We start from the raw sequence: 21,575 nt of genomic DNA, 5'->3' as shown, positions 1-21,575 counted from the left end.
TATCTAGGGCACTTAAGTGGGAATGAAACCTGTCAATTTTTAGAATAAAAAAGAAAAGCTGTTTCAGTTGGATAAGAGAGTACAACTAAGTGGAGCAGCTTCATTTTTCTGCTTTCCGTGCCCTAGTAGAGTGCTTTAATGCTTGTACTGTGTTCTTTGTCATGCAGCGACAAAAGAAGTTGACTTCCCTCTTTTCATTAGAAATATTGAGTACCATATAATGTGGCTTTTGGTAACTATGCATTGTATGGTCTTTCAAGAAAACTTTGAAAATATTGTGTAGTCTTTTACTTATCCTTTACAACTTCATTTATTAAAGTAGTATTTATTTATTAGAGTTGGAATACTCCCCTTTGATTGCTTCAGTGCTAGATGTTTAGTAGTGTGCTTTTGAGGGAATCTAGTAACTTGGATTTTTTTTTAAGCTGCTCATAAAATAGACATGCCATTCTTAGTGGTTTGAATTTGTAGTCTATCTTTCTTGGTATTAGCTAGTATCTTGGTATTTCAAGACTAGATCACTAGTCTTGAAACCTAAGTAGTGGAAAATTCAAGCAATAAATTCTGGCCTTCTGACACTTCACCTCTTGATCTTGTTGAGAAYGTTTTTCCCATTTTTGAGATTTCATACAAGTCGTAACTTTTGATTAGTTATTTTTCAAGATTATTTTTCAATTAATAGACACAAATCTTTGAAAACTAGAGAAGGTTTTCTGGGGAGAAGGGGAAGATGTAATTTGAGAGGAGTGAGGAAAGGAGGGCAGATTGGGGAACTGAACAAGTCTTGAGTTTTTTAACAAAACTGTTATGTTAAAATTTAAAAATATTTTCATTGTTGTGTTCAGGCATGTTTTYCTGTGATTCTTGTCCTATGTGTTTGAGAATTGCATCACCACAGAATTGCATCATTCAAATGCTGTTTGATGCTGTTGCTTTTTGTCTGAAGAGATTAATCAATTATTGAGAATTGCTTTGAGRAGGAATTCTATCCACTAATTCTTCCTTTTGGAGAAACGTGTGTATGTTGCTTAGCCTTGTATTTCAGTGCAAGTAGTAGTTGGAAGAGTTGAAGACCTCATTCATGGATGAAGTTCGCTGGTTCTCTGATGGTATTGGTCAGGAGAGTAATTTTTTTTCCAGTACAAAGCTGTCTGATGTATAAAGGAAAGGTAAAATAGGCTGAACCTGCTTTGAGAGCTTGTAAAGGATGTCAGGTCTCTAATATGTAGCCATGTTTTTCTATCTGGGTGTGGCAAAGGGATTTGTTACTTGTTGCAGGGACGGGTTACTATGTGAAGCTCACATACGGGAAAACGTAAAGGATCAGGTTTTGTGTCATCCTGGTCTCTATGTAGAAATAATTTTATTATGTTTTTGATACACTCCTCTTACAACAGACRTTACACAGAAATTTTTTCACTAGACTCACCTGCAGTTAGGAGAKACCATGCCATTCAGAGCTTGCATCTTTTCAGTACTTGGAAATTGTCTCCAGTCAACAGCTGCTTATTGATTCTGAGAGAGGGTTTGTTCTGCTCTCTGCCACTTCCCAGATAATTCTTAGATAGTATTTGTTACTTCTGTCATGCTCTGTCACAGGGTACTAACGTTTYATGAGGGTTTTAGTAACACTTATTTGATATAATGTTGTTCAACATGGTAAGAATTAGATTGCTTTGGTACGTGGTGTATCAGCAGGGTATGTCATGTAGCTGTCAAGTTTACTCGTTGCCATAGTAATGCTTCAAATGCCACTCGTGGCAAGCAGTGTGACTTCTGAGCAAATGAAGTATGACTAGCTTTGCAGTGTTGAAGCATTAAAAAAAAAAGGAGCAGTGATCTGTAAATAGAATAATCTTTTCACCATCAAACTGGTGATTTTTTAGAAYGTATTTGTATTCGTAAGTTGAGTTATATGCTGCCTTGAAATACTTCTTTTCTTGTCTTTCCTTTTGTCAGCATCTTGAGCTAAATAGATCTAGAATGGGCACTATCAACTGTTAGAAAATGTATCAGATGAAGAATGACTGTGCTGTTCCTCGAGTGTGATTGAATTGAATGCCCTTAGTTCATATATGATGCTTTGATTTTCCATTTCCAGTATTCTATAARTAAAATCAAAGTGTAATTCCCTGAGTCAAGTCAGCCTAGAACAAATTGTCGTGTTGTACTCTGAGAGTAGGAGAGGAACTGACATTGGATCACTATTCTTTTTCTGTGTGAAGTTTGTGTGCTGTTTTGTCAAGCTCTCGAGATTATTGAGATAATCATCATGGTTTTGGGTGAAATTATAGTTTTACAGTTTTGAGCAAGTCAGTGGATCCAGTGAGGAAACCTGTTGAACAAACCTGTTAAAGAAAAATCTTGAAAGAATCACAGAAAGATTAGTGTGAAGGAAGTATTTATCAGTCTTGTAGGAGAAACGTGCTGACTAACCCAGTCAGTTCTTTTCTTGACCAGCCAAGAACTAAGAAATTGATGCAGAAGCTGAGAAGCAAACCATGACCCTCCTACAGTAAAGCCGTTGTGTGCAGGAGAGAAGCTCCATTATTAACTGTATGGTGATAGTTGTTATCTATTTATAGATGTATATAGATAAAAGAGTATTTTTCAGATGTTAGCTCCTGCAGATGAAATTACACCTTATTGTTAAACCTGTCTAACTGTTGGCTGCTGGGTTTAAGTGGAAAATTATATTCTCTGCCTGGGCCTTTTCTAATGCCCATTAATCTCTGAGCTGCACTGATTCAACTCACTAAMTTGACAGAGAATGATTGTAAAAAGRGGGTTGTTTGTACTGCTTTTTGGCTGATACAGGTTTATAACTCTTGCTAGGTCACGCTGTTGTGTGCAGCTTCACACTGACTGTGTAGCTGAGATAGACATTACCAGATCCTTTCTTTTATTGTAGTCTGGGTGCTCAGCTGGCAGGTCAGTTCAGGGAGGGCACAAGAGAAAGAGGAGCATTTTATGTGAAAGGCTRCTCTGAGGTGATGGTGCACTTTCTTCTCTTTTGATTTGAAGGAAATTTGGGCAGGATGCTAATTTCAGCATTTCTTCCTGTTGTTCTGATATATTTCATTAGTTTTGAGCCTAGGATACCTCAGTCATGTGGCAGTGCTTCTGGATCTCCTTGATCAGTCATTTYCCCCTTGTAATCAGGGAGCAGCTGTACTTTGTCTGGCTTGTTGGAACTGGCAGTTAATACTTCAATTCTATTGTGAGGCCCCGCATCAGCATGTAATGGCTCACTGAAATACTTCTTTTTCCTGGAGTAAAGATTTGAACAGAATTGATTTATGGTATGAATCAGGACTGTGGCCTGATATATAAGTAGCCATGCGGTAGATGTTGCTCATATTTGGTGCTGACATTTTATAAAGTGCTCTTATATTCCTTGCTCTGAAACATGTAAAAGCTGAATCTTGGTCTTAATAAATAMGAATATAATTATTACTACTCTTAATTGTATTATTTCTATTCTACCTTCTGGTATTACTAAAAAAAAGGGTACACAGATTTCACCCATATGTTTCTCAGTAGAATCTCATAATCCCGGTCACCATGTGATTGTGTTTCCACATATGCTCTAACAATAGAAATTAATTGTTGTTTAAATAATAATTTGAAAATGCACAAATATCTCACCACAGTTTAAAATGGAATATCCTCAAAGCKTTGTTATATGAAAAAAAGGGAAARTATTTTCAAACATTCAGAATATACCAATATGGTAGGTTATAGGTCAATAATACAATCAGGATTATTTTTCTAGCCTGGGCTTTAATTTGGTGAGATTTGGAATCCAATATCTTTATTTACATACAGCCAATATTTCTCAAARTGTGTAACACTGTTATGCAAGACTTTTTATTATTTAAGTAAGGGATAAAATGAAAGCCTATAAAGGTTTATGAGAATCATTGCTCTTTTATTTTTAGGAATAATTGTACATTTGTTTTAAATACAGTTAAAATCTGATCTTGCACTGTTCACTCCTCTGATGTGTAGGAAATTATTGTAATTTTTGAGAGTCTCTTGACCCCCATATTTGGAATACATAAACTTACTGATTTTTATGCCTCCTCATTCTGCCATGTCTTATTTTTTCCGCTGATCCCTGGGCTGGTTTTTTTGTGAACTTAAGACAATCCCAGCAAACTAAATATGTCTAGGATAATTGTATTTTCATAATGAAATATTCTTTTATAATTAATTTTCAATGACAAAAACCTCATAACTTATCTCAATCTGTGTGAAGACCAAGGGAATTGTTGTGAATAGTGAGGCTAACTTTGCATGTAAAGCCAGCTGCCCTCAGACTTTGCTGAATTTTGTGTGCTACCAGTAGTCAAGTAACAGCACATAATGTAGAAAATCACTGTATTGACTTTTCATACTTGTCAGTAATGAGGAATCCACTGAAAGAGTTAAYGAAGTATTCAATTAGTAGAGTATCTTTATTAATGAAAATTAAACATCTTGGAGAGATTTTTATGGGTTTAAGGAACGTAAAGATTCAACCTCTTACTTGTATGAGTTGTGTGTCAGAATGGGGATGTTTTTGAGATCTTGTAGGCTAAAGCAATTTCTATTAGATAATATAGAGGAACTGATCTTTGTAATTTTGACATGCAAATTATCCAATATTCTAATATCTTGGTTTTCTGATTTTTTAATTTTTTTTAAATAATCTTTTAATGAAATATGAACACCAGAACTGGATATAATATTTTAGCAGCAATTCTACAATGAACAGAGAGTTATTATGATCTCTCAGTATTTATTTGCCAATTCATCCATAGCTGTCATAACTKTATTACTCCAGCAAATGCATATATAAGAAGTAACTGATTACTGCCTCATGTTAGGTGATGTTTGCATTTGTTCTTTGCTCCTTGATGGATAATAACTTCTTTTATCTAAGTTGGCACATGTGTGRTTTGATTGTAGTCTGTTTAACCAGTTGATGGCATTTGTACTTTACTGCTTCCTGATCTCGGTATCAACTACAAACTTCATAATTTTTTCCTGAGCAAAAAATGTTTCAGTATTAAATCAGAAATTGATTCCTATGGGAGTAGTTAAAAAGATATTTATTCAGTTACCTTCTTAAGAAACCTTTAGTTTCTTAMGAAGAGACTGTACTGTGTGATATAAACTTAAATGTCTTACAGAAGTATAAGTGCCATAATAACTGTTATCCTTGTAGGCCAAATTTGTAATGCCATAGTAAAAATTTAGTTTGATAGGATGGGAACTTAGTTGAATGGCTATAGTTATATTGTCTTCCTTAAGTTCTTTAATAGCCAAATCCCCTCATTTGACTGGAATGGATGTGGAGCTGATGGTCCATAGTTACCAAAGTAATTTGATTTATCCTTTCAAAATATTAACATCAATTGTCTTCTGTAATGTTCTGTTTCAGGAATCCCTAACGATAAATCTCCTTGGTCTCCTTGAAAACTCCTTTTAAGATAAAAATTATTCAAATGCGTCCTTCTCAAGCTCTGTGACCTAGTAGCACGTAACTAACATTTCTCGCGGACTGGAAGGCGCAGGTGCCGCAGGCTGCCCGGCCGGAGCTGGCCAGGGTGCTGAGCGTCCGGCCCGGGGTGCCCGTGCTGCCGAGAGCCGCCCCGGCAACAGGCGAGCCCTCAATTGTTTGGTTACTAAAGGAAGGCTGCTGCTGACAGSAGCGTTTCGTCTCCTCGTATCGCTATATCCAGGCACTTGCACAGAAAATCTATATGCCTTTGCTACTTATACCAGAAAAAACCTTCTACTGTGAAAATTTTCCCAGAGCCACRGTTCCTGGCTTTTTAACATCTCCAGTCATATTAAACCCATCATCAGGAGAAGATTCTTTGCTGTCCAAATACCAAGAGGTATAAACCTTTTCYAGTGCACTTCTATAAGCCATCACTGTGCATTACAGTGAACTTTCAGACAGTGTATAAAAGGCAAAAATACCATTCTACCTGCAACTTAACAATTTTCACAAAACACCTCAAGAGAATTGTATAAAACAGTTCTCCAAAGATGAATCTGGAGTTTAACACTTAACCTCTATAAACAACTTCCAGCTTATTGCAGGTATTAGTTTCATTTTTCCTCCATGACCCACAAATTCCTGTGTTATTTCTTTTTGTCCACACCACTCTTTTATTTTTTTTAATATACTTTAAAGATGATTAGTGATAGCACTGATTTAAATTMTTATTAAGCATACTCCTCTCCTATTACTTTAGTAAATAACTTTTAAAAATATCATACTCCATTTAGTAAGTGTTAGACCTTATTTATTTGAATCTATATGTAACTACATTGCTCGATTTGCTGCCATTTTGGTAAGTAGTCATGGGTAAAGACATTAATCCTCATTGGTACAATTATAAAATTCTGTATTTCTGTAAAAAACAGCATATATGTCTATGTAACATATATGGGTGATATGTAAATAATGTAAACATATGTGTGTAACATAAAAACACACATACATGTGATGTGTATGTATAGGTATGTATTAAAAARTGAGTTGTATCCTGTTCTTTACAATGAAGTATGTTAGCATAGCAGTATTATAAAGAATACTACACTTCTGATTCCCAGAACTAATTTTTGCATTGATATAGTTATACCTGATAATCTTGAACAGAGCAGAGGCTCTKTGATGGCCATCTCAGCAATTATGAGGAAGTAGAAACAAGAACCACAAGAGAAGAAAGAAAGTGTTTGAACATCTRGCATCTTCCTCCTCTCCCCTTTTCTCATTTAATTCGTTTTCCTTAGGTCTGCTCTGGTGAGAGGTGTCAATGCTCTTCTACTGTGCAGCCTGCATGGYTCTCAGGCAAGAGCTGGAATTTCTTGACATGGCTGCTATTCCATGTGGTGTGAAGTGAAAAGGCTAGAGCAGAGAGTTGGAACTGATAAGTAACAGAACCCAAAGGAGATGGCTGTCAATGTGTTAAAGGCAAAATTAGGGGATTAGTTTATYTATTTAAGCTTCATCTATGTGAATTATATGTTATAGTCTAAACATGGTGATGGGAAGTAATTTCCRTGAAATGTGTTTTTCTCAATCCTTGGCATGTTTTGATGAGCTTGCTTCATTTCTCTTGTATAACCATATGCATGGCAATTTTAGTTCACACAGACATAAAAAAGAAATCTCTAGCTAGTTGACTGAACTGGTTTAATATTTTGAGAGTATGATTATTTCTCTGCTCATAGGTGCTTTTTTTCTCTTAAAAGTAAGATGTAAGCCTCTCATACTTCTTTTTTTCTATTTTTCAGCATTAAAATTAATACTGAACAGCTGCTAGTGATTATTGAACTCTTATTTACTAGCTGGAGCAAAGCTGTTGGATGGAAGCAAGTTAAAAACACTTTATGCAACTTAATATTGCAGCCATCAACACTTAAATAAAACTTCTGAAAATGCACCTGAAACTTGAATCTCTTATTCCTTTCACCAACTACTAGCTCAACAAAATTTCCAGGAACAGATTGTCCTTTTGTCAGCCTTGACAATTGATAGTAACCAACAAATGGATTAAAAAGCATACTTTTACCCTGTTTTTTTCCTGCGTGCTGTAGGGTCTTGCATGTTTTAAATATTTAATGATGTGGTAAAAGCCTAATCTCCTTGGGGAAGGAAGTTCTGTCATTTAAAGTGTGTGATCACTTCTCTAGCAAACAATGTAGAAATCTTTGTATCATTCTTTCTTGTATGCAAGTAGCGCCTTATCAAAAATAGGTGTATATATGCTGAACATAATTAGGAAAAAAAAGTGCCCTGATCCAGAACAAGGAACTGTTGATACAGGATTTACTCTGTGATACAGGATTTACTCTGTGATACAGGATTTAGTCAGGATTTGCCTCAAGTGTGTTTTCTGTGGGAAAAGTAGAAAAGATTAGAACTTAGTTAAAATTCAGAGGTTCCTTATTAAATTATGTTGAGGCAACCAAAACTAGAAAAGTGAAAAGAGTGTTAAGAATTATGAATATTGTATCAAGTGGCAACAWAATTATGGGAATTCTTGTCCTTTTTTCATCGGTTTAACATAGCAATTTATTTGTGGAAGGAGAGTCATAAGTCTTCCCAGTTCTTTTACAGCAGTTGTTTATTATGGCTGTTCATCAGAGATTTTTATTTTTATTTTTTTTTGTAAATTAAATGAAGTATTGAGAGTTCCCTCAAGAAACAAAGTAGATACAGAAATCGAGGTAGTGGGGTTTTATACCTTTGTCTCTCTTGATGCTCAAACATTTAGTAACCTACAATTTTTGTCCTCTCACCTGTATAAAAATCACTATCATGTGTTTTGCAGCTGCCAGAAGTAACACCTGGTTTTTGCATTAAAGTTTTCTTTCTATTCAAATGGTAACATTGTTGTATCTGTTGTCAGTGACTTGAAATGCATTCTGTGAATTTTCATTGTCGAAAATGTGAYCCTGCATGTCTGTACCAGATTTATTAAGATGGAGATAGCCTTGACATGAGGAAATGTGTATTAATATGTTTGTTCTCTGCATTCAAGCTATCAAATTATTGGAGTATAAAGATTAGAGGCATTTCCAAGTATTTTSTGAAGGTACGTACAGGGAGGAAAACTCATACAGAGACACTGAGACAACATTAAACCCAGTGCAAAGTGGAAGGGACAACTTATAGAAAATTGAAGTGATAGAATAAATTGTATTTAGAGTTTCTGAGTGCTTCTTGCGTAAAATTGTTTCTAGTTTTTTTTTCAAAATAACCTCATGCAAGTGCCAGAAAAGAAGAGTTTACTTGAGYTGAATTGGTTTGCTTTATGATGTCATTCCTGCAACAGTTAGCTAGTCAACAGTTTTAGGGTTGTAGCTTCTTTTAAGTGACCGACAGAAGATTATGCACATGATTTTAATTCAAGTTGCACCTCATGAGTTCAAACAATTTGAATTTATATCGCTGGAGGGAGCAGTCTGTCCTCTCTCCATCTTCCCAAACATAATGTRGGAATGTAAAATTCTGGAGTACACTAATAGTGGTCATATGTGGGTGCCTAAGGAAAGATACAAAACCACCGATAAGATAAATTATATTTCCTCTAGTCCTTTTCCATTTTCTAGTAAGGAACTTCCTGCACTGAATATGCCTAATATGTATTTTCAATAACCCACAGTAGTTTTCTTTATCATGTAGTTGACCATTGGCCTCTTGAACCATTGGCCTCTTGAACCATTGTAAACTTTTATTATTCGCAGTATCCTTTGGTAAGAAGTTGCACCAAAGGATGTTGGCTTTGATTCTGGCTCCTGCTGACTTATCTTGATTATTTTTTTGGTTCCTTTATTGAATGACATTATAAATAGTGATTCTAGCCAACCTCTCTATGCCCCTAATGATTTTGTAGACTTCTGACAAATACTCCACTCTACTTCCCATCATCCCTTGAAAAAACCCGTGAATGCTTACTTCATGTAAGAATTAGCCTGTATCTCTGATTATCTTTATTTCTTATTTCTGGGACTGTTGGGTTGTTGTTTTTTTTTTTTTTTTTTTTTTTTTTTTTTTTTTTTTTTTGTTTATTTTTTTTTTTGAGATAGGAAGGGCTAGACTTGTATACAGTACTCAAGATTTTAGTCAACCATGGATACATACATCATCTTCATGTTGCCATCTGCTATATCTGAATGCCTGACCTTTGATTTTTTTTTTTTTTACTGCTATTTAGCATTGAGTTGTCATCTTTTCTTAATGTATATCATAAAAATGAAATCTTATTCTTGATTGCTAATAGTTTTTCATATGTTTAAYGAACAGTTAGGATTATTTGCTAATAGTTTTTCGTATGTTTGATGAACAGTTAGGATTATTATTCTGATATACATTATTTTATTGGTATCTACATAGAACCTCATCTACCAATTTATCCCCTAGTTATACAGTAYCATGAAGTCGCCCAGCAGTTCCTCTCAGTTGTCCCTTGAATGGTTTGGATTGGGACTTTAAAGATAATCTAGATCCAACTGCTGCTATGGTTGCCAGGTTGGTGAAGGCCCCATCCAGTCTGGCTCCTTCTTTTGAAGGAGCACTGTGTTTAGAGATCTAAGGAATCCATTCCAAATTTGAACGCAGAGCTGTTAATGATCCAGATGGAAGATCATGAGTCAGGTTTTCTATATGTGAACACTTTGTGYAAAAATATTTTTTAATGGAGCCTGAGTAAAAATATTGATCTTAAGAAATGATAGCTATTCAGCCTAAAAAGGGTAGCTTTCTGTGCTGTACTGTATATTTACAGATGATCTAGACAAGATGCAAATACTGAAATGACATAGTCTGGTGTTACAAGGGTATTCAAATTAGCAAATATGAAGATGGAAGTACTGGAGTAAGACCTTGCAAATCTGAGGTAATGATGAATAAAAGTTATCATAGAGCAATTCACATAGGATAAATAATTTTAAAATTTACAGTGATGAACTTACTTCTTTTGAAWGGCATCTTACAGGTTCTGTGAAAATAGCAGGGTAGTGCCTGCTAACACAGTTGGTCTCCACATCTCAGAAGAGATGTAATAAATCYGGAGAAAGCAGAGTGGTGGTGATCAAAATCAGTGAAAGGCCAAATAGCTGTAGAGGTAAATGAGGGGTCATATGGTAGTGGTGTATTCCCAGTGCAGGACTGAAATGTGAACAGGGGGCAATCGTACACTGGCTTCCTGTCAAATGTTACTGAACCTTAAGTGTAACTAGCACAATGCAAATTGGAAGCAAAGATATGCTTCCTACAGCATGGAATTACATTACAATTTGCTTACAATWGAGTGTTATGGGTGGTAAAGTTTTCATGATTCAGGAAGGTTCTGATGAACTTGGAAACAAAAAATCTTAAAGACCATMTTTGTCTTTGTGTTTTCTGTCCCAGATTGCTATATCCCCAGAAAATATTCTGGCAAGTGTGATCATATGCTTTCTGTGTCCTTGTGTTTAAGGAAAAACACCAGCTGTTGGCAATAGTCAGGGGCAGAAGATTGGACTAAGTGGATCTTTGGTCTAATGCAGCCTGTCTCCTCTTCTGATTAGCTGTCCATGCTATCTGCTTTTCTACTGTCTAACCCAATTTTTTTTCTGCTGCAAATTAAGTTGATATTTTTGGATTTGTCCCAACTTCAAATGCCTTTGGCAAAATTCCATTTTGGTTTTTTAATACCTGTCTTCCATTTCAAACCTTGAAGGACCTTTGATTAGGAGCTCAAGTTTCAGTCACAAAAACTGCTGCTTGAAGCCACCTTCAGCAGCAGGTATAAAACAAGCGCATACTCAGAACAAGCTACATTGTTGACAGTTTYCCTCACCAATATTTTTTTGGGACAGACTGGTTAGACAGTCCCAGATGAAATACACAACAACAGAGGAAATGGGTATTGCATTTGTAGGTTTGATGTTGGCTGAGCCCATGTGATTATTGTGGAATGTTCTATGAACAGGAGAGACTTCCTGATATGATACAGAGCCCATCTCTACAGCCATGCCAAGATAAAGATAAAACATTAACTTGTGCTRCTCTGCTGGCAGAATTTAGTATGTTTATTTACCTGCCTTAGTGCCRCCTTCCTTCACTAGAGCCAGGCACCAAGCCATTTGTCACTTGCCACAGGGACCCACTTATACGGCTGTGTCCTATTCGCTGCTGCTAGGGGTGTTGACATCAGTGCTGAGTTGGTCTTGGCATGAGTGTCTCTGTGGTTTTTCATCTTCTCCTTGTGCCTGCCTTTTTTATTGCTCTTGATCTGCATCTGGAAAGTACAATTCTCCTTGAACATACTGAGATGTCTCCTTCCTAAATCGTAATGTCATGGTGTGTCTTTCCTCCTTAACTCTTTCAGGGATTGCTGTGTTGTGTGGCAGGATGGATGTACACTCCCCTCATCGAGGAGCCCCATTAGAGTTTGGTAGATGTCCCGCACTATGTGGACTCCCTCATGTTCCATCTTCCTGTCATATATRTTCTTTTGGAGTCATCCTGCTTGATGTAGTAGTTGCTGTCCTCATTTCACAAATTAGTGAAGACAAGATCTACTGTATTTAAGGAGATAGAAAACCTATGGATGCAGAGCCAGTGCCCTCTTTTTATCACAATACTGCAACAGATTTAGTTATGTGCCCTAAAGATAAGGGGGCTAAGAGATTAGAATTACAGAATGAAAAAAGTATTTTTCCTGGTTTTTTTTCCTGCTCTGCTTAGCAAGCTGTCAGGCCTCACTCACCSTGTTTTTGTGATGTGCTTTGTCCACTGACACATCAAGAGAATTCTCAGGKTTTGTTAGTGAGGTCCAGGTTGCTTCATGGCTGGTGCTGCCCCCTGAGCACAATGCCRTGAGTGCAGTCATGTGGCTGCCAGCTGGGACGATTCTGTGCTGCTGGCAGCTCTGTTGATTACTTGAACGCTGTCMGTGCAGACAATATTTTGCTATTTGCATGTTATCTATCTGAACACCTCACCAAAGTTTTTCTGCCAGTTTCTTGTATTTTCAAAAAAAGTTATCTGTTATTCACATTTATAATTAGAATTTGCYCTGAATTTTACTTGTTCAATAAAGAATTTAATTGTATTTATGCCCTTGCATCATTCTGGCACGGTCCGTAGCAGCAGCTCTTCTCTGTAAATGGCTGCATGTCTACTGCATAAAGTTTCATAGGCTTTGAAAGACTTCTTCAGAGCAGTGTATTGCTGGCTTACTTGTCTCCTGTAGTTGTGTACTGTATGCACGTGTTGGGCATTTATGCTTTTCCTTACTGAGAAAATGGATTTATGAAATAATAGAAATAGATAGTACTAGTGGAAAGGTCAATAGTTCAAAGCATCTTAGAAGATCAATTTGTGTTATTTCTTGGTATATAAAGTCAGTGACATTGATGGTGAGCTATTAATATTCTGAGTTTATCCTAAGAGGATAACTGACTGCTTCCAGTTTTTTTAAATGTTGGAATAAAGATTTTAATTTTGCTGATAAATCCAGACTATAAGTAGTTTGACTTTATAACACTGTGCCACTGTTTAAAGTACCGTAATTATTTGACTTCAAGCAGTCGTTGTTCAAAAACACACTTCACTACCACTTTCCTACAATGAAAATTTTCCTAGGATCTGGAAAACTTATTGTAAAACCTTGCATAATTAGGGTAACTGTAGAACTGACTTTCCATTTGTATGTTTCTTTGAAGAAGGCTTGACAAGTAAAACAAATTCTTATAGCAAAAATCCATGCTTCTAATTCCTTTTAGGTTTGTTGACAAAAATCCATGCTTCTAGTTCCTTTTAGGTTTGTTGTCAATATCACAACAGCCTCAGTGAATCTGAGACACAGAAATGCACCTTTTATTTTTTTTTAAACAAATGCCACTTTTAGAGATTTTAAATTAATTTTTGAGTATTTAATAATGTTTCACAATCCTATTTTTGATTTGGAACTCTGAGTTGTGGCAAAAAATCAAGAATTATACAGTGTTGTTTGGCATAAATTTAACTTCTCCCAAGGGTTGGGTTTCCACATTAGTATTAAAGGCTCTGCACCTGAGGATGAAGTTCAACAACTGGTTTGCATTGAAAGCAGTACAATACTCCAGCCTTTCCCTGTTCCCTACAACTAACTTCCATTCTTTCTCTTTTTCTGACACAAGTCTTTGTGCAATAGTGTGACAGATCAATTTAGGAAAGTAACTCACGCATTTAAAAAATACCATGGCAAAAATGTCATTAATTAAATAGTGTTTTTGATTTATGACTCATTCTAACTCTCCCCTGACCAAATTCTTCTGGTTTTCCATAGGTAATAAATTACATTCTGTGTTTCAGATAGGAGCCACAGCCATATAATCTCTCCTTCTCATKCACATACAGATGCTTTACTTTGTCTGTGGCAAGGTATAGAGTACCCTTTATCTCAGTTGGTATGATCAAGAAATATTAAAGTTTATTTCAATGCAGATGCTTTTAAGTCCTATTTAATTTTCAAATTGTAAATTCTGTTTTGGACTTGGAGAGGGTTTTGTGTGCCTAAAATTTGTATGGTTTTGCTACATGTATTAGTTGGCTTAGTAAAACATAAACTTTGCCTTAYTTGGGTTTTCATAATATTTTGGTATTGAATTCTCTTGCAAACTGAAAATAGTGTGGAACTTGAAATATATGTCTTTTTTAAGTAAGACTTGAAACTAAACATTGTATTTTTAACTCTGTCTTCAAACTGAGAAAATATCGCCACCTTTGTAATAACAACTGCAGAAGTTGCCAGAAGGAGATACAGACTCCTTGGCAATAGCACACAAGACAGTTGGGAGTTTTTCACACCTGGAATCTGCAAGTGGTGAGGAGTATTTTTGGCACTCAAGTGCTTAAGGAAGGAAAACCTAAAATGACATTRGTTCTTTGTTGAATTTTTTTAAAAKATTTTCTTCACAACCAGTACTGTTAGAAATTTAAGTCAAGGTCTTAAATTAGTTTTGTTATTGATGTGGTGAATGATGGTTTTCAAAACACCAGCTTTTAATGCATGTATTTAAAAAATATTCAGGTTTAAGTATAAGATAGCTTTCTAGTTTGGATGTTCAGACACACTTAAACAATTTCTATCTCTAGAATTAACAATTTGAACATGTTCTTAGACTTTCTTAGTCCATTGAAGGCAATGGACTTCACCACAAATGTGGTGAAATTAGGACCTTTGAACATTTCCTGCCCTGATTTTTTCTTTATGGTGGCCTTTTACAATTTTCTTTGTTCCTTAGGTTCTGCTTAAAAATAGAGAGTACAGCAATGGAAACCATTTTAGGCAGATACCAGTTAATTTTTTTAACATGAGCTGAAGGCAGGCAAATAAAGCTCCTCATATGCTCAGAGAGTACCTAATAGTAAATGGTTAATACTATTCCATGATGGAGGCAACAGAACATGTATTCCTTTGTATGGAACAGAAATAATCTTCTGTTCTCGCTTGCTTTGTCCTGGAACTTACAGTACCTCCATTCAGCCAAAATTGTCTGTGCTACTTTTTATGCCTTAGGTCTGAACTTAGCCATCTATAAAGGCTGGTAAGCAGAGATTGTCTTCAGTTTRGGCTGTCTCTAAGGAAATGAAATACATGTGCACAAATTACCTGAAAGGATTGGCTTTTTTCTGTAAATTTTGCACTCTTGTTTTCTAATACCATGTAATCTCTTAGATACTTGGATGGGGTAAACTAAAGAAGTTTTTGTGGGGTTGATGTGTAGTTAAAAGTCAGTTAAGTGGATAGAAGGGTTTTAAATAATGGATGTTGTGTGTGGGGTATTCTGCATATTAACACTAATGCTCCTTGCTCTTATTTTATACTGTGATCAGTTCCCAGCAAAGGCTTATGTTATAGAACAGTCTCTCCTCATTGTGTTGTCCTTCTTACTCCATGACCTGTCATCTGGAAATAAATTTGACAGAGGGCTAATTGTCTTTAATTGTGATAGTTCTGTTATCTTGAAAAGTTCCTCTGAAGAGATAAACTGGTTTGATAAGAAAACTGCTGAGTTTAATGAATATAGAATTTTAGGAGATACATTGCAACTAAAATGGCTGTTACATTTTTTAGGAGAATTGCAAAGAAGTGTTTGTTGTKCTGAAAATAGCCTTACTGCCACCTATAAAGCTGCACAGCTAAAGGATTCATCTGCTGAAWGAGTAAGGGAAAGCTTGCACCTTAACTGTGTGTCGTTAATTATTCAACTGCTTCAGTGGAATAAAGAACATGATGGAGCTTTCTTAAATTGTTAACAGTATTGTAGGCTGTTAAAGAGCTATGCTGAAAACAATGTATTTCTGTAAAACAAATGTGACTATATTTACTTTTATGAGTCTTTTATTAATCTGTGAAATTTGGAATGGGTCAAACAGTCTGAATTCAAATCCTTCTAAATTCAGAGAAATTTCATTTTCAATCTTGACCTGAGAACCACCTCCAAAGAATGCTTATTAAGGTCTGTCCAGAAGTGCTTTATATGTAGTCCTCTCTAATAATTGCTCACTTGAATAATGTGAAGTCCTCTCCCTCTTTTCTTCTGTATAAATTTGGGGAAGGTGATGATTGTAAATTGCACCTACTAGAATACACATTATCTGTTATGAGGTAAGGAATATAAAGGTTGTCATCCACTGCAGTACATCAGTAACTAACAAATTTGCAGTTATACAGTGTTAAGGCCATTAGGCGACACATCAGAGCAATGAAACTCCATCTAGACCAGATTGTGAATAAGGTCTTTAAAAACTACATTCTTGTAGCAATGCCTGAGTGTAAGGATGGAGGTGTGTAAACATCTGGTAAAGTTGTGGTTTAGCAAAAGCATAAAGCAGTTTCAGACTTAAATTAGGGAAATAAGACTTCTATCACAAATAATAATAATAATAATAATAATACCTTCTCCATATTGGGAATTGGTATGATAATGTGTAATTCAGTGTGGTTATCACTGTTGCTGTCTATACCACAAGAAGAATGTGGTGCAAGGAGAGGGGTTTTGAAGAAGGTCATGTAAGAGACCCATGATTATGAAGGAAGGGTTAAAGCTAAATGTATTAATTCACAGGAGGTTAAAACAAAATTTTAGWTGTTTAAAAGAGTTGAAATTACTGGAAATGGAATTTCATTACCAAAACTGTAACCAAGTCCTGTGGTAAAAAACTAAATATTAAACCTTGGAACAAAGCAAGTTATGCTTATTATGAGGAAAGGAACATACTCGAGTATGTTAGCAGTGAAGACCATTGGGAGTCTTGCATATTAGTATGTGCTAATGCTCTGAAAGGGGTTGAAGTTATGAAGTGGCCTGATCAAGTAAAGGTTTGGACCAATTTCAGGCCTTCTGACCTTCAAATTTGTCATTGAATCCATCTTCTGCTTTACTTGAAGTCTTGAAAAAAACAGGATTCTTCAAATTGACTTCAACATGTTTGTAATGCTTGCAGCTGATTATTAAGCTTCAGGAGGAGCTTATCTCCTTGTTTTCAGGGGCTCAGGAGATAACGTCTGCCTCCCATGCATGATGATTCAGTGGGTCCTGGTGCTGTTTCGCATTGAGTGCCTATTATTGATGATATAGAATAGATATTGTTGCTTTGTAATGATCTTAGATGACAAGAGGTGTAACAAGGAATTAGTGCGTTAGAACAGGATTGAGGAATTGTGTACAAATGAAGCTTTTGTTACCCTGGCAATGCATATCAGAATTCTTAAAATACAGGATGGTTCTTTGAATGTATGTGCTGTACCTTTCCATTCTGGGCTAGTTGCTAATGCTGTCTTACTATGCTCAAGAATCCATGAATGAATAGCTCTCAGAAATACTTGTCAGAGTTGTGACTATAAATTGTAACTTGAAATGTATTTTTTTTAAAAAAAAAGTTAAGTATCAAGTCAGGAATCAGGTCAAGGCTGATACGAGTATTAATAAAAAGCTCTGAACTTTGATTTGATAAAACATCTGCTTTTCCTACCAGTGATGAATTTTGCTCATGTTTGACAGCTTTGGCAAAAATCTTACTTGCAGTTTTAGATTTTGCTCTGGTGAAACAAAGTTTCTCCATTACTTGTTTTAAGCAAATGTCAGGGAAAAAAACCCTCTTGAAGACACAGTACAGAAACAAAMAATTTGTTTGTGAAGACCAACCCCTACATTGGTGTAACTGGCAYGTGGTAGAAAGAGAAGCAAACATTTGAGTTAGGGGAAAAAAACACTGTATGTGCTTTAAGCTTGTAATTTCGGAAATAGATCTTTTCCCCTTCATTAGTGCCTTCTCATTTTATCTGAGCTTCTGATTGTCTTATAATAATTATGTTAAAAAGGACAGTAATTACAGTCAGTGGTTAGTAATGTTAAAGGGGTTCACATAAATGGCTCTAGTTCTTTTTAGAATTTCGACCTTATCTGCAGGGGAGAATTTACTATCACGGGTAGAATTTAAATTGGTTTAGTTCAAACTGATTAAATTGCAGGATGGATGCTGTTACTCAGAATATACAATCTTAATTTGTTCCCCCTTCATTTGTTTGAATTAAACCAATTCAGGCYATGTATTCAGAGTGAACACTCCTTTACAGGGATGTAATTCGCTGTCATTGGGTATAAATTTAGATCCTCAACTAATCCAGATTAATATTTCTCTAGAGGGTCTGTTTTGTTTGGAATTGTTTCAACTGTTGTAATGTACAATTGAAGCAAAAAGGCATAAATATAATATGAAAAAGGACTATGAAAGAACATGGAAAAAAACCACTGTTACTGTCACATCAAACAAATGCTTGTCTTAAGAAGCCAGGTTGTTTAAGCAGCAGACTGTTTATTAAAAAAGGGTTATTTAGYCCCAGTAGTAAGCTTGGCATTTAGCCACATGGAAGGCCATACTGCTGATTCAAATCAGAATGGTTTTACCAATTCTGCAAATCACTTGTCTGTTGATTCAGGAAAAAAAAACATTGTTCACTTGTAGTTTATGCTATTTTGAAAGCRATGGAAATAGCCTAAAGCAAATATACACTTTGAAGAGTATTGTCTTTGGATAACMGCATTTATACAGAGTTGCATTTGTGTAATTACACCAGTGTAGCAATAAGCACAATTCTAGAAAAGTTCAAAGAATTGAAATAAGCTTTTAATTGGTTGTAGTAGTTGCTGATGGGAGCCATCATGGATATATTAATCTCCAAAGTACAATTTTTATAATGCTATCTATAATCCAATTTTACAATGATTGCTAAAAGGAGAAAATTTAAAAAATAAACTGTCAAATTACCAGAGGTAGGTTTTTTTCCTTACCAAACACAGCTGTTTATARCCTGACATAACTGTACTTTAGGTGTGTTTAATCATAAATCATCCTAGCTATGTGAAACCCATTGTAAAATGTGAAGTACTCGGTATGCAGTGCAATTGCAATTTAAGTATCTATTTTTAAAGTTGTAATTTTTTGGTTAATATTATTTTAAGCTTGTTATATATTACTACTAATTAATTAAACAATTATTTAGTAAGTTATTAATTAGATTTTAAAAGGGATTATTAAAATTAAATTTAAAGGTAATTACGCCTTGCAGCAATTTRAAACTGCTTGTAGAATATACCTCTAAAAATGTATATGTTCATTAGCTCTATCTTGAGATTGATATTGGAGATTTGAGAGAGAGCAGGTTAAAAAATTAAGGAAGGATATCCTTGAATTGTTTTCTGTACTGGAAATGGACTAAATTGCAACTTCGGTCACTAAAACTAATTGAGGTGCTGGATGAGAAACACAACTTCTGTGGTATTTCTTGCTATTCTGTTAATTGCTCAGATCCCATATTCTTCTCTGTTCCTGCAGTGACTGGTTAAATGGAAGCCATTCCTGGGGTCTGGATGGTTTCTACTGACGCAGACTTTGCATAGCAGCTCCATCGCCTCAGGAGATTGCAATGAGTGGAGGAGGGGATCAGCCTGACATCCTCAGTGTGGGAATATTGGTCAAAGAAAGATGGAAGGTGGTGAGTATGCCTACCTGCAATTGTTTTCCTAATTCACAGCATGTTTTAAATAGAAGTGGTTTGTGATTTGAAATGAATTTGAAAATTCTTGTGAGATTGTTTTGCTTAATACTTACATTAAATGGTGAATGAGCTTTAAAACYGCTCGTTTCTCTTACCCTACTTTAAAAAAAAGTTATGAGGACTTAACATGAGGTTCCCCCACCGCCCCAATAAGGACCTAGGAGAGCTCTTAAATCCCAATGTAGTGCCTGCTCCAAGCACAACTGAAAGAGTACTGTTAGTATATAGAATCCAAATAGCTTGTGATGATAYCAGTCTGTTTTGGTCAGTCAGATGCCCTTCCCTAAAACTAGTAAGTTTGTCATTTCTTACAGGAAGATCTTTCAGGACTGTGCTGCTCTTCCTTTTGTTTTTTTTTGGATTTTATAGCATAGATTTATTCCCAGCTGATTTATATTCATTTGATTATGTGCCAGGATAGGCTTTACCATAAATAGCTCTGTTCCTTTTTGCTGTTCATATCCTTGATTTGCATCTTGAGGGAAATATTACCCATTTTAAGCTATTTTTGCTTGGAAAAACAGGCTGAGTTCTTGTAGTGCCTTCTCCACTCCTCTGATCACTAAATTTTTTTTCTTAGAATTAAAAAAAAAAAAGTTCACAATAGAGCATTTGAGGTRTCTGTGTGTGTCTGTAGTTGGCTGTGAATGGATTCTGAATCACTTGCTTTATATTACTCCTGTATTTCAAGATTTTATTTGAAACTGTAAGATTGAACATGGAAGATGCAGATTCATCATTAATTTTGAATTCATAAGAGAGAATAATTTCAACTATCTTGTGCCCTATCTTTCATTTAAATATGCAGGAAGCTGATACTGACTTTGCATAGGAAGTCTTTGTATTTCGTTTTATGTAAATAGAACCTAATCAGCTATCTCTGGAGTATAAGTATTTGTAAAATACCTTCTTATATTTCATCTCAATACTGCAGTGAAGTAAAACCTGGAAGCATAGTCTTGAATCAGACCAAATACTATAAAATATCATTTATAAATAGTCACCAACATACTAGGATATCACTATCCACAAAACTACTCAGTTCTCTGATGTGTGCAACAGTAGGYCTGTTTTCTTCAGGTTTATTTTCTTTCCTGTGTAATGAAGACTGCTGGTGAGATAAGTATCTTCTGGAAAATTCTGAAAGTAGGCAGTAGTTTRTTTCATGCAATTATAYATTTTCACTTGTAAGTTTTTAGATYAACTATTATGGGTAAATGRGTGCCAWATATTTCCTGTGRGTAACTCTTAAATTTCTTATTTTCTGTAGCAAACATTAAGGATTTCTTGATGGCATCTAAGGTGATAGATTTCCTGAATTCAGGATTTCATAGCACAGTCTCCCAGTGAAAGAAACAGAAATGCAGTTTTCAGAATTTTTGCTGTTGACGACCTTGGTCTTTGGAGTTGTGAAAGCCATATTAAAAAAATTTTRGACATGAACACTTTTAGAAACCATGTTCAATTAAATTTAATTTTAACTTAAACATTATTTAGGGTGATTCTGTTTTGACAAGTAAGCATAAAAATGACATTAAAAAATGTTTTTTCCCCAGTGACAACCTTTTTCTCTACTGGTGTCTTTATCTATTAGCATCTRCTTTTATCTTTTGTTGATGCCTTTCCTCATGACTCTTTTTTGCCTTTCAAATGTTTATTAGAATCCTGACTTGGAGAGACATGATGGTAATGATTGTTTTTAGATGTTTTTAAGAATGCCATTCAATATGTAGCACAAGCAAAATTACCAAGATAAAACTTGTTGGAAATTGTATGCTTTAGCCTGGAAGCATACAAAGACACAGAAGTTGAAGAGAGAATGGAGAGAAGGAGTTTGGGCTGTGAGACGCTGAATGCAAGAAAGAGAAGCCTGAAACTGATGTACAAAGTTGGAAATCRTAATGCAGATGTAAACAAGGGCAATGTGGTCCTTGTCAAAGTAAAAGATGTGAGCAGATGTGGCAGGAGGCCACT

The 21,575-nt window shown here is 35.4% G+C and overlaps 1 protein-coding gene across 3 annotated transcripts in view; it reads left to right on the top strand.

The window, feature by feature from the left end:
• The window catches only part of TTBK2 (tau tubulin kinase 2), a 77,863-nt gene that overhangs the window by 2,942 nt on the left and 53,346 nt on the right, over positions 1-21,575 (top strand). For all 3 annotated transcript variants that reach the window (XM_057366117.1, XM_057366107.1, XM_057366127.1), the window contains exon 2: positions 19,379-19,538. In XM_057366117.1, the coding sequence (XP_057222100.1) occupies positions 19,470-19,538 (69 nt within the window). In that variant the 5' untranslated portion in view covers positions 19,379-19,469. The remainder of the gene's footprint in view (positions 1-19,378; positions 19,539-21,575) is intronic.

This window comes from Malurus melanocephalus, unplaced genomic scaffold, assembly GCF_030028575.1.
Source record: "Malurus melanocephalus ecotype Western Australia unplaced genomic scaffold, MMel_1.1 scaffold_2, whole genome shotgun sequence".
Lineage (NCBI taxonomy): Eukaryota > Metazoa > Chordata > Aves > Passeriformes > Maluridae > Malurus > Malurus melanocephalus.
The sequence above is the reverse complement of the archived record's forward strand: the minus strand, read 5'-3'. Positions and strand labels throughout refer to the sequence as shown.